At 49.7% G+C, this 13,248-nt stretch overlaps 2 protein-coding genes across 6 annotated transcripts in view; both read left to right on the forward strand.

Annotated features, from left to right (window-relative positions):
• CCDC40 (coiled-coil domain 40 molecular ruler complex subunit) overlaps nt 1-1,705 on the forward strand; it is a 62,876-nt gene extending 61,171 nt beyond the window's left edge. For all 4 annotated transcript variants that reach the window (XM_077166155.1, XM_077166154.1, XM_077166156.1 and 1 more), the window contains one exon: nt 670-1,705. In XM_077166155.1, coding sequence (XP_077022270.1) covers nt 670-960 — 291 coding nt within the window. In that variant the 3' untranslated portion in view covers nt 961-1,705. The remainder of the gene's footprint in view (nt 1-669) is intronic.
• A 738-nt stretch (nt 1,706-2,443) lies between these two features.
• Nucleotides 2,444-13,248, forward strand: part of GAA (alpha glucosidase) — a 34,569-nt gene continuing 23,764 nt past the window's right edge. For both annotated transcript variants that reach the window (XR_013177951.1, XM_077166162.1), the window contains exons 1-3: nt 2,444-2,526; nt 10,841-11,417; nt 12,395-12,540. Coding sequence is in view for 1 of the 2 variants with exons in the window: in XM_077166162.1 (XP_077022277.1) it covers nt 10,890-11,417; nt 12,395-12,540 (674 nt within the window). In the remaining variant the exon portion in view is untranslated. The remainder of the gene's footprint in view (nt 2,527-10,840; nt 11,418-12,394; nt 12,541-13,248) is intronic.

Below are 13,248 nucleotides of genomic sequence, written 5' to 3' on the forward strand. Positions count from 1 at the left end.
GTTGCGTTCAGTGGTGATGACCGCGGACTGGGGATTGCACTTCCCAGTAGGGTGGTGAGAAGGTCTCAGGGAGAAGGCGACTGTCGAGTCAAGGCTTGGTGGAGAGGAGGGGAACCAGCCGTCCCAGCCAGGCAGGAGCTCATAGTGTCGGAGAAGCTGCCAGAGGCTGCAGGACCGAAGCACAGAGCAGGGGCTGGGGGCGGGGGTAGTGGAGGGCGCAGGGGACCTCAGCCAGAGTATGCGAGTCTTCGAGGCCCAGGGCCTTGACTTTGGCCTTCTCCCCGAGTGAGGTGGGAAGACACCGGGGGTGCAGGGTGGGGGGCAGCTGGAGCTGCGAAGTGACCTGGGTGCGGCAGGAGGCAGACGAGCCTCCCCAGTGGAGTTTCCTGATAGGCCAGTGCCGTGTGAGCAGAAAAGAGGGTTAGCGTTGCGGCAGGCTGGAAGCAGGGGCTCACTGGCCACTAAATGGGGCGACAAGGAGGGAAGGTGCCCCCTGGGTGGGGGTGGTAGGAAGGTGTCGAAAATGCCTCTTAGACGATGGATGAGCCAAAACCTAGATTCAGGGTCACCATCAACCTCCAGGTCTGGGTTTGGGTGGGGCTGCGGGGGGCAGTGGACTTTCTCCTCTGAGCTGGCAGAACCTGACACATCGCCTCCTTTCCCACCAAGAACCTCTCGGAGATTGTGGCCTTGCAGACGCGGCTGAAGCACCTGCAGGCGGTGAAGGACGGGCGCTATGTGCCCCTGTGCCGCAGCAAGCAGACCCTGCTGGTGGAGAGCGGGCGGCTGGGGGAGCGGCTGGCCGCCGTCAGCTCCATCCTCGACCACGTCAAGGATGAGTACCCCCAGTTCCAGGGGGCCCTGCTCAAGATCAGCCAGGCCATCTCCAACAGGCCAGAGCTGCCCGGAGCCCAGGCTGGGGGGCCAGCTCCCACGGAAAAGGCATCAGAACGTCTGTGACGGGGGACTTAGACTCTTTCCGTGTCACCGAAAGCCATGCCTACCCTTGGAGCATGAGACCTTGCAAGAGAAATCAGGATTCCAACGTGGTAGGGTTTTTTTTTTTTTTCCCAGTTGCCCAGCAGTTTAAACCAAGGAAAAGCCCAACATTTCCAGTTGCACTCTAAAGGCAGTTCCTGGAATGCAAACCCAAATGCCTACACTGGCCTTAATAGGCCAAATAAAACTTTCCCCTGTTTCCTGTACCCAAGGGAGCTCAGAAGGGAGTCTTGTTTCCTCCTAGCAGTGCGCTGGACTGGGTGGGACTTTTCTGGGCTGCATAAAGGAGAGGGAACCCCTGGCAGCAGCAGTGTGAGTGGCCAGCCCGGCCTGGGAGCACAAGCCATCCTCAGCGCCCTTCCCAAGGTGCCTCTGAGAAGCCCACAAACGCCCAACCCCACCTCGGGAAACCCCAGGCCCCTCCTCCCTGGCAGAGATAAATTCAGATCCACAGTCAGCAGGAGGGAGGGGGCCCATGCTGAAAGGAGGTGGGGGTGGAGGGCTGCTGTAAGGAGACCAGGAGTGTGTGTAAACACTGAGAAGCCACGTCTCACCATCTGCTGCTTGTTTCTTCTTCCTTATTAACCAGAATGTTCTTTTTTCCCCCCACACCTTTCAATTTCTGTGCAATGTTTACCTGGTGGCTTCTCTGAAGTTCCACAAAAGAATTATACATTCAAACCTTTCTGCACTAAAAAAAAAAATTTTTAAAAATAAACAAACCTTTTTCTGAAAATGGGAGTAAGTCATCTTTATTCTCAAACGCTTCAGAATACAGAAAACCACGAGGAAGCTGCAGGGGCCACAATTTCGCTACCTAGAGGGAGCCTATTATCTTTCTACGTGCACATTTTGCTTGGCAAGTTAGGGTCACACCTTGTGCTCAGAGTTCGTGTTTCCACTTTTTCAAAACTGTGCTCATCCTGGGCGGGCCACGGCAGCAGGTAAGAGTGCTTGCCTGCCATGCCCGAGGACCCGGGTTCGATTCCCGATGCCTGCCCATGTTTAAAAAAAAGAAAAAAAAAAGAAAAGAAAAAGAAAGGCAAGCCTTTCTCTAAAAAAATGTGCTCATCCTAACAGCAGCACCCTGTCCTTTGTACATGCCCGTGCAGTGCGCGCACCGCCGTCGTCCCTGGGAACCTTCCAGTGGCCCGGGCGCCGACACCCTGGGGCGCACGTGCGCGGGGCCCTGCCCACCTGGCCCGGCGGGGCTCGCTCAGGGCTCAGGGGTCGCCTCCCGGGGCCGCCCTGAGAGCTGCTCTGAGAAAGGACAGCGCCGCGGCTCCTCTCCGACCTTTAGGGAGGACAGGTGCCCCGAACGCGCCCGCGCCGAGGCGCCCGCACCAGCAGGGAGCGCGGCCGCGGGGCGGGACCCAGCCGGCGCCTCCCGGGCCCCGCGCCAGCCGCCACCAGGGGGCACGCTCCGCCCCGCGCGCCTGCGCGGCCTCCCGGTCACGTGACGCCCCCTCAGTCGCATAGTCGCCGCCGGTGTCCGACCCCAGTAGCCGCTGCAGGCGGGGGGCGCGGGTGAGCGGGGCGGGGTCCCAGGGGCTGCTGGTGAGCGGGGCGGGGACCCAGAGGCTGCGGGTGAGCGGTGACAGGGACCCGGGAGGGCGCGGGTGAGCGGGGCGCGGTCCGGGCCGGGGCGCCCGGGAAAGACCACCGGCCCAGTGAGCACCCCGCCGCAGGCTGGGGGACCTTGCAGACGCGGCGGAGGCCGGCCCCGCCCGTTCGGAGCCCTCCTGACCGGCCCCTGCAAGCTGCCGAATGGCGCCGGGGCGGGATTCTCCAGGGTCAGCGCGTGTCACAAGGCCGTGGGAGGTTCCGGGACGGCAGGAACCCCAACCCCGCTAGGCCCGGGGAAGCCCCAAGGAACAAGGAGCCGGAGACACTTTATCCCGTCACCAGATGGTCAGTGCTGGAGCTGGGACTTAAACCACGGCAGGGAGAAGGGCTATTCTGAGCCTTTTCTGAAAGCAGTGCTGTGACAGGCCCTCTGTTCCTTTTCCTTTCTAAGCTGTCCAGCCTGGAGCCTGGAGCCACACCTCCTGTGTCCTCCTCTTGACAACTCTTGGGACCGAAAGCTGCCTCTTCCCCTTTTCTAGGATCTCTTTCCCTTTCTTTAAAACAAGCAGTGGGTAGTCAGTTCCCCGCCCCCACGGTGCCCCTGGACTATCTCTGCAGCTGTTGAAGAATTCAGATGCCGGCCTGACCCTGGCTACCAAATCAGTAGCCAGATTAGTTGTGGGGAGCACCGTGTGCACTTCTGGTTTATGAATCACATCACTGGTACCAGATGGGGCTGGGATGTGCACCCACCAGGCCCTGACTACCAGTGGCCCACAGTGAGACACCAGGCTTTGCTGGCTAGAAGGTTCCCAGCCGAGCTGATTGTCACCAGGACAGGTTCAGACGCCCCTGGTGTCCAGCATCCACTCTGCCTGCTGTGTGACTTTTTTTTTTTATTAATTAAAGAAAAAAGAAATTAACACAACATTTAGAAATTATTCCATTCTACATATGCAATCAGTAATTCTTAACATCATCACATAGATGCATGATCATCATTTCTTAGTACATTTGCATCGATTTAGGAAAAGAACTAGCAAAACAACAGAAAAAGATATAGAATGTTAATATAGAGAAAAAATAAAAATAATAATAGTAAAAAAAAGACAAACAAACAAACAAACAGACAAACAAAAAAAAAACCCTATAGCTCAGATGCAGCTTCATTCAGTCTTTTAACATAATTACTTTACAATTAGGTATTATTGTGCTGTCCATTTTTGAGTTTTTGTATCTAGTCCTGTTGCACAGTCTGTATCCCTTCAGCTCCAATTACCCATTATCTTACCCTGTTTCTAACTTCTGCTGGTCTCTGTTACCAATGACATATTCCAAGTTTATTCTCGAATGTCGGTTCACATCAGTGGGACCATACAGTATTTGTCTTTTAGTTTTTGGCTAGACTCACTCAGCATAATGTTCTCTAGGTCCATCCATGTTATTACATGCTTCGTAAGTTTATCTTGTCTTAAAGCTGCATAATATTCCATCGTATGTATATACCACAGTTTGTTTAGCCACTCGTCTGTTGATGGACATTTTGGCTGTTTCCATCTCTTTGCAATTGTAAATAACGCTGCTATAAACATTGGTGTGCAAATGTCCGTTTGTGTCTTTGCCCTTAAGTCCTTTGAGTAGATACCTAGCAATGGTATTGCTGGGTCGTATGGCAATTCTATATTCAGCTTTTTGAGGAACCGCCAAACTGCCTTCCACAGTGGTTGCACCCTTTGACATTCCCACAAACAGTGGATAAGTGTGCCTCTTTCTCCGCATCCTCTCCAGCACTTGTCGTTTTCTGTTTTGTTGATAATGGCCATTCTGGTGGGTGTGAAATGATATCTCATTGTGGTTTTGATTTGCATTTCTCTAGTGGCCAGGGACATTAAGCATCTCTTCATGTGCCTTTTGGCCATTTGTATTTCCTCTTCTGAGAGGTGTCTGTTCAAGTCTTTTTCCCATTTTGTAATTGGGTTGGCTGTCCTTTTGTTGTTGAGTTGAACAATCTCTTTATAAATTCTGGATTCTAGACCTTTATCTGATATGTCATTTCCAAATATTGTCTCCCATTGTGTAGGCTGTCTTTCTACTTTCTTGATGAAGTTCTTTGATGCACAAAAGTGTTTAATTTTGAGGAGCTCCCATTTATTTCTTTCTTTCTTCAGTGCTCTTGCTTTAGGTTTAAGGTCCATAAAACCGCCTCCAATTGTAAGTTTCATAAGATATCTCCCTACATTTTCCTCTAACTGTTTTATGGTCTTTGACCTAATGTTTAGATCTTTGATCCATTTTGAGTTAACTTTTGTATAGGGTGTGAGATACGGGTCTTCTTTCATTCTTTTGCATATGGATATCCAGTTCTCTAGGCACCATTTATTGAAGAGACTGTTCTGTCCCAGGTGAGTTGGCTTGACTGCCTTATCAAAGATCAAATGTCCATAGATGAGAAGGTCTATATCTGAGCACTCTATTCGATTCCATTGGTCGATATATCTATCTTTATGCCAATACCATGCTGTTTTGACCACTGTGGCTTCATAATATGCCTTAAAGTCAGGCAGTGCAAGACCTCCAGCTTCGTTTTTTTTCCTCAAGATGTTTTTAGCAATTCGGGGCACCCTGCCCTTCCAGATAAATTTGCTTATTGGTTTTTCTATTTCTGAAAAATAAGTTGTTGGGATTTTGATTGGTATTGCATTGAATCTGTAAATCAATTTAGGTAGAATTGACATCTTAACTATATTTGGTCTTCCAATCCATGAACATGGTATGCCCTTCCATCTATTTAGGTCTTCTGTGATTTCTTTTAGCAGTTTTTTGTAGTTTTCTTTGTATAGGTTTTTTGTCTCTTTAGTTAAATTTATTCCTAGGTATTTTATTCTTTTAGTTGCAATTGTAAATGGGATTTGTTTCTTGATTTCCCCCTCAGCTTGTTCATTACTAGTGTATAGAAATGCTACAGATTTTTGAATGTTGATCTTGTAACCTGCTATTTTGCTGTACTCATTTATTAGCTCTAGTAGTTTCGTTGTGGATTTTTCCGGGTTTTCGACGTATAGTATCATATCGTCTGCAAACAGTGATAGTTTTACTTCTTCCTTTCCAAGTTTTACTTCTTCCTTTCCATCTATTTCTTTTTCTTGTCTAATTGCTCTGGCTAGAACCTCCAACACGATGTTGAATAATAGTGGTGATAATGGACATCCTTGTCTTGTTCCTGATCTTGGGGGGAAAGTTTTCAATTTTTCCCCATTGAGGATGATATTAGCTGTGGGTTTTTTATATATTCCCTCTATCATTTTAAGGAAATTCCCTTGTATTCCTATCTTTTGAAGTGTTTTCAACAGGAAAGGATGTTGAATCTTGTCAAATGCCTTCTCTGCATCAATTGAGATGATCATGTGATTTTTCTGCTTTGATTTGTTGATATGGTGTATTACATTAATTGATTTTCTTATGTTGGACCATCCTTGCATACCTGGGATGAATCCTACTTGGTCATGATGTATAATTCTTTTAATGTGTTGTTGGATTCGATTTGCTAGAATTTTGTTGAGGATTTTTGCATCTATATTCATTAGAGAGATTGGTCTGTAGTTTTCTTTTTTTGTAATATCTTTGCCTGGTTTTGGTATGAGGGTGATGTTGGCTTCATAGAATGAATTAGGTAGCTTTCCCTCCACTTCGATTTTTTTAAAGAGTTTGAGGAGAGTTGGTACTAATTCTTTCTGGAATGTTTGATAGAATTCACATGTGAAGCCGTCTGGTCCTGGACTTTTCTTTTTAGGAAGCTTTTGAATGACTGATTCAATTTCTTTACTTGTGATTGGTTTGTTGAGGTCATCTATTTCTTCTTGAGTCAAAGTTGGTTGTTCATGTCTTTCCAGGAACCCGTCCATTTCATCTAAATTGTTGTATTTATTAGCGTAAAGTTGTTCATAGTATCCTGTTCTTACCTCCTTTATTTCTGTGAGGTCAGTGGTTATGTCTCCTCTTCCATTTCTGATCTTATTTATTTGCATCCTCTCTCTTCTTCTTTTTGTCAATCTTGCTAAGGGCCCATCAATCTTATTGATTTTCTCATAGAACCAACTTCTGGTCTTATTGATTTTCTCTATTGTTTTCAATTTCATTTATTTCTGCTCTAATCTTTGTTATTTCTTTCCTTTTGCTTGCTTTGGGGTTAGTTTGCTGTTCTTTCTCCAGATCTTCCAAGTGGACAGTTAATTCCTGAATTTTTGCCTTTTCTTCTTTTCTGATATAGGCATTTAGGGCAATAAATTTCCCACTTAGCACTGCCTTTGCTGTGTCCCATAGGTTTTGATATGTTGTGTTTTCGTTTTCATTCGCCTCGAGGTATTTACTAATTTCTCTTGCAAATTTCTTCTTTGACCCACTTGTTTAAGAGTGTGTTGTTGAGCCTCCACGTATTTGTGAATTTTCTGGCACTCCGCCTATTATTGATTTCCAACTTCATTCCTTGATGATCCGAGAAAGTGTTGTGTATGATTTCAATCTTTTTAAATTTGTTAAGACTTGCTTTGTGACCCAGCATATGGTCTATCTTTGAGAATGATCCATGAGCACTTGAGAAAAAGGTGTATCCTGCTGTTGTGGGATGTAATGTCCTATAAATGTCTGTTAAGTCTAGCTCATTTATAGTAATATGCAGATTCTCTATTTCTTTATTGATCCTCTATCTAGATGTTCTGTCCATTGATGAGAGTGGTGAATTGAAGTCTCCAACTATTATGGTATTTGTGTCTATTTCCCTTTTCAGTGTTTGCAGTGTATTCCTCACGTATTTTGGGGCATTCTGGTTCAGTGCATAAATATTTATGATTGTTATGTCTTCTTGTTTAATTGTTCCTTTTATTAGTAGATAGTGTCCTTCTTTGTCTCTTTTAACTGTTTTACATTTGAAGTCTAATTTGTTGGATATTAGTATAGCCACTCCTGCTCTTTTCTGGTTGTTATTTGCATGAAATATCTTTTCCCAACCTTTCACTTTCAACCTATGTTTATCTTTGGGTCTAAGATGTGTTTCCTGTAGACAGATATAGAAGGATCCTGTTTTTAAATCCATTGTGCCAGTCTATGTCTTTTGATTGGGGAATTCAGTCCATTAACATTTAGTGTTATTACTGTTTGGATAATATTTTCCTCTACCATTTTGGCTTTTGTATTATACATATCATATCTGATTTTCCTTCTTTTACACTTTAGTCCATACCTCTCTCTTCTGTCTTTTCGTATCTGACTCTAGTGCTCCCTTTAGTATTTCTTGCAGAGCTGGTCTCTTGGTCACAAATTCTCTCAGTGACTTTTTGTCTATAAATGTTTTAATTTCTCCTTCATTTTTGAAGGACAATTTTGCTGGATATAGGAGTCTTGGTTGGCAGTTTTTCTCTTTTAGTAATTTAAATATATCATCCCACTGTCTTCTAGTTTCCATGGTTTCTGCTGAGAAATCTACACATAGTCTTATTGGGTTTCCCTTGTATGTGACAGATTGTTTTTCTCTTGCTGCTTTCAAGATCCTCTCTTTCTCTTTGACCTCTGACATTCTAACTAGTAAGTGTCTTGGAGAACGCCTATTTGGGTCTATTCTCTTTGGGGTGCGCTGCACTTCTTGGATCTGTAAATTTAGGTCTTTCATAAGAGTTGGGAAATTTTCAGTGATAATTTCTTCCATTAGTTTTTCTCCTCCTTTTCCCTCCTCTTCTCCTTCTGGGACACCCACAACACGTATATTTGTGCGCTTCATATTGTCATTCAGTTCCCTGATCCCCTGCTCAAGTTTTTCCATTCTTTTCCCTATAGTTTCTGTTTCTTTTTGGAATTCAGATGTTCCATCTTCCAGTTCACTAATTGTAGCTTCTGTCTCTTTAGATCTACCATTGTAGGTATCCATTGTTTTTTCCATTTTTTCTTCTTTGTCCTTCACTCCCATAAGTTCTGTGATTTGTTTTTTCAGATTTTCTGTTTCTTCTTTTTGTTCAGCCCATGTCTTCTTCATGTCCTCCCTCAATTTATCGATTTGGTTTTGGAAGAGGTTTTCCATTTCTGTTCGTATATTCAGCATTTGTTGTCTCAGCTCCTGTATCTCATTTGAACTATTGGTTTGTTCCTTTGACTGGGCCATATCTTCAATTTTCTGAGCGTGATCCGTTAATTTCTGCTGGCGTCTGGGCATTTAATCAGATTTCCCTGGGTGTGAGACCCAGCAGGTTGAAAGATTTTTCTGTGACATCTCTGGGCTCTGTTTTTCTTATCCTGCCCAGTAGGTGGCGCTCGTGGTGCTCATCTTTCTGCGGGTCCCACCAGTAAAAAATGCTGTGGCTCCTTTAACTTTGGAAAACTCTCGCTGTAGGGGGGAGTTGCCAGCCGAAGCGGCTTGGGGGAGTGCCAATCCGAATCTCCCAGCCGGCCCGGGGATCCGTGCGTGGGGAGGGTCACCGGCCTCCGCGGCTTGGGGGAGCTCCTGTCCAAATTTCCCGGCCGGCTCGGGGCGCCACGTGTTTGGAAGGGACCCCGGTCGCCGTTCTCTGCAGCTTGGGGATCTCCGATCCAATTCTCCCAGCTGGTCCGGGGGGCCGCACGTCGGGGGGGGCTTGAGGGGACCGCCTGTCCAATTCTCCCAGCCAGCCCGGGAAGGAGGGAGGGAGGGACTCCGGCCGCCTGCCACCCCGGCCTGGGGAAGCCCGCGCCCCTCGGCGATCTCACCGGAGCGGGTTCTTCCAGCCAGTCAGCCGTTCCAGAATGGGGTACGCTGTCTTCTTGGTCTTTGTCGTGGCTCCGGGAGCTGTTCTGTATCGTTTCTACTTCCCTAGTAGCTGTTCTGGAGGAGGAACTAAGACCGGCGCGTCTTACTAAGCTGCCATCTTCTCCGGAAGTCCTGCTGTGTGACTTTATTTCCCCACATGTGTTGTGGTAGCTGTGAGTGCTGCAGAGAGCTTCCTGCACCCAAAGTCTCTCTGCTGTACCCTGAAATCCATGGTAGCCTTTACACAGAGGCCTGGCTCACCAACCATAGCAAGCATAGCACCAGGACCTGCCTGTCCCCAGCTTTGGCTGTGGAACTCCCTGACAGCCTTGCCCAAATGTCCTAGATGGCACAGCAGCTGAGGATGCTTCCCCATGCCATCCCTTCTCCTTCTCTTGGAATCAAACTTGCGTGGGGTTTGATGGCTCCCCCCAGCCTTCCTTGGACCCCACCCCACCCCATTTTTTTTCAAATAAAAAAGGCCTTTCTAATAAGGCCCTTGTATGTTTAATCCCATCATGGCATCTGCTTCTTGGCGGAGCTGGGCTAACACAATATTGCTTATAAAATATTTAGCACACAGAGATAAGCAAAACAAAGATGAGAGCAATCAATTCTCAGTCTAACCACTGTCCACAAACACAGACACACACACACACGTAACCAAAGTGGGGCTCTTTATTCCCCTGTGTCTTTTGTCCTGTGGGTCTGTCTGGACTCGGGTGGGGCGTTGGGGTGGCTGCTGTGACAGCCCTAGAGCATCAGCTGCGCACACAGATGCAGCTTCTCCCCCCACGTAACCACCAGGATCCGGCCGGGCTCAGCTCTGTGAAGCCTTCGGGGACTGAGGCCTTTCTCTCCTGTGGCTCTGCCATCCCCAGGGTGTGGCCCAAGACGTTTCTCCACTCCATGTCCACGTTACGGTCATTGGGGAGGGGACAGAGGGAAGGTGCCAGGTTCTCCCTTCCAGGGGCACAGCTCAGGTTCTTCTTAACCTGATCATCTTGGCCTCAGTCTACACTGGAATGGGATTTACTCCACCTCCTGGTGAAACTTGCTTGCGTTCCACTTCTCGGTCTACTGTGCGGGTGACATGAAATCATTTTCATATTTGTTTTAGATGCATTTCATTTGTAACATGTTAGAAGACTTCAGAGCATGCGGGATTCTACAGTCCCATGTGTGTCGGGGGGCATTTTCGTTCTTTTTCCTCTTTCCTCATTTCCCTCCTTCCTTCTTTCCCTCCCTCCCAAGTCTGTGCAGGCAGCGCTGCACCGTCTGACTTCAAGGTACTCAGCACCCTTTCCCACCTGGTTTCCTCCTCAGTGCTCTGGGCAGGTCCTCTGGGCCCCCTCGCCTCTGCTTCCTGGCTACTCCTGGGGCAGCAACAAGCCACTGTCTAGAATCTGCCCTGAGAAATCCCTGACACCCCCCACCCACACACACACACGTACAGACACATACACACACGGGCCTTCCCTGCTGAGCCTCCCCTTCTCCACGCAGGCCCCCTGGATCTGTAGCCATCCAGCCGCCCTGCAGACAGCAGCCCACCATGGATGTGCGGTGGCCTCCCCGCCCCAGGCGCCTGTCCCCAGCCCTGCTGGGGGCCTGCGCCATCGCCGTCCTGGCCACAGCGGCCCTCCTGGGGCACTCTGCGCTGCAGGACTTCGTGGTGGCCCCCCGTGGGCCGGGCGGGATCTCCGGCATCCTGGAGGTTTACCGAGGGCGCCAGCACTCCAGGGAGCATCTCGGCGGCCCCGGGGCCGCGCCCACACGGTGTGACGTGCCCCCCAACAGCCGCTTCGACTGTGCCCCTGAGAAGGCCATCACCCAGGAGCTGTGTGAGGCCCGAGGCTGCTGCTACGTCCCGGCGCACCCGGGGCCTCCGGGCTCCCGGCTGGGACAGCCGTGGTGCTTCTTCCCACCCGGCTACCCGAGCTACCGGCTGGAGAACCTCACCAGCACGGCAACCGGCTACACGGGCACCCTGACCCGGGCCGCCCCGACCTTCTTCCCGAAGGACATCCTGACCTTGCGGCTGGAGGTTCTGATGGAGACGGAGAGCCGGCTCCACTTCACGGTGGGTGGGGCAGAGACCTTGGGCGGGGCAGGAAGCGGGTGGACGTTCAGTGCATGCACACTTCATGGGGGGTTGTTCGGGACACAGGGAGAAGGCCCTTCCTGGGAGCAGAGGTGTGACGGGTCCAGTCCCAGCCCCCAGGCAGAGGGGACCCTGAGACACCGTGACACGTGCTCTGGAAGCAGGGCTGCGGTGCAGGTGGCAGGAGGCCGGGCTCTCCAGAGGAGGAGTCCAGGGACAAGGCAGGGTGGAAGGCCCGTGGGGAGGAAGGACGGGGTGTCTCCTTGCTGACTGTCCACTCCCCGAAGGCAGAGCTTTTGTCCCCTTCACCGCCTGCTGTGTCTCCTCCCCTGGAACTGTGCCTGGCGTGTGCTGGGTGCTCAGATTGGCAGTGAGAGAGCCTGAGGCACCCTTTCGGTATGGTCTTATTATTTTAGAAAAATAATAACAGCTGTCAATACTTGAGTGGTTACTGGATGCAGACAGGTGAGGGCTGAGCATTGTCACTGCTTTTTTCTCATTAACTTGATGATAAGGTAAATAACAAAGCTAGAGCTCCCAAGCTTAGCAAATAAAAATCAGGATGCCGAGAAAATCTGAATTTCACATAAACAATGGATGATTTTTTTTTTGTATAAGTATGTCCCATGCAATATTTTGGATGTACACTTAAGAGAAAGAAAAAAGGCATTTTACCTGAAATTCAGATTTCCTAGCACCCTGATCAGTATCTGGCAATCCACTGGGGCGTTTGTCTTCCAGCTGCCTAGATGAGGAAATCGAAGCTCGGAGGCAAAGGGCCTGGGCCCACGCACTGTCCCGCCACCACGCTGTGAGCCGAGCTGCCTCCTGGCTCTTCGGGAATCAATCACTCATTCTGGAGCATGTGGGAAGGTGCTGCAAAGGGCGGTAGGAGGCAGCCGCCTTGACTCACGAGGTCTCATCTGTCAGTGTCTCTCTTTCTCCTTTTGTTCCAGATCAAAGATCCCGCTAACAAGCGCTACGAGGTCCCCCTGGAGACCCCACGTGTCACCAGCCGGGCACCAGCCCCACTCTACAGCGTGGAGTTCTCTGAGGAGCCCTTTGGCCTGGTTGTGCGCCGGAAGCTGAATGGACGGGTGCTGTGAGTGCCTGACCCTCTGTGCCCCCCAGACCCAGGGTGGTGGTATCTAGAGGGTGCAGGCAAGAGAGTCTAGTTGAACAGCATTGTGTCCCCACTCTGGACTGCTGTGCCCCGTATCCTTATTGTGCTCCCCACACCCCTCCTCTACTCTGCTACAGCTGCAGGGGCCTCCTTGCTGTGCCTGGGACCCCCCCCCAGGTGCCGCCACCCCTCCCACTGCTCAGCCTCTGCACCTGCTCTCCCCTGCCTCCTTGGGGTTGCTGTGAAAGCCTCCTCCTTAGGGAGACCCTTCTTGACCATCTAGCGCAGGGGTTCCAGCAGGGGTGGGTCTTCCCCAGCAGACCTTCAACAAGGTCATGACTGGGGTTTGCTCCTGGTATCAGAGGGCAGAGGCAGGCACAGCTGCTCCCCATCCTGCAGTGCCTGGGCCAGACCCCATCCAGAGAAGGATCCAGCCCAGAGGTCACTAGTGCCACCCAGTCCAGTCCAAAATGCACCCACCCAGACGAGACTGCTTGGCTTGCTTTACCTCTGTTTTACTTATTGATCAAATAATTCTGTGTCACTCATATGCCTGGCCCTGAAGTCATGCACTCAGCTCAAATTCCCTAGCTTGGAAGTAGGTGCTATTACCACCCCCAGTTTACCAGTGAGGAAACTGAGGCACACAAGGGCAAGATGGCTTGCTGACAGGTGACAGAACCAGGT

Source organism: Tamandua tetradactyla, chromosome 6, assembly GCF_023851605.1.
Source record: "Tamandua tetradactyla isolate mTamTet1 chromosome 6, mTamTet1.pri, whole genome shotgun sequence".
NCBI lineage: Eukaryota > Metazoa > Chordata > Mammalia > Pilosa > Myrmecophagidae > Tamandua > Tamandua tetradactyla.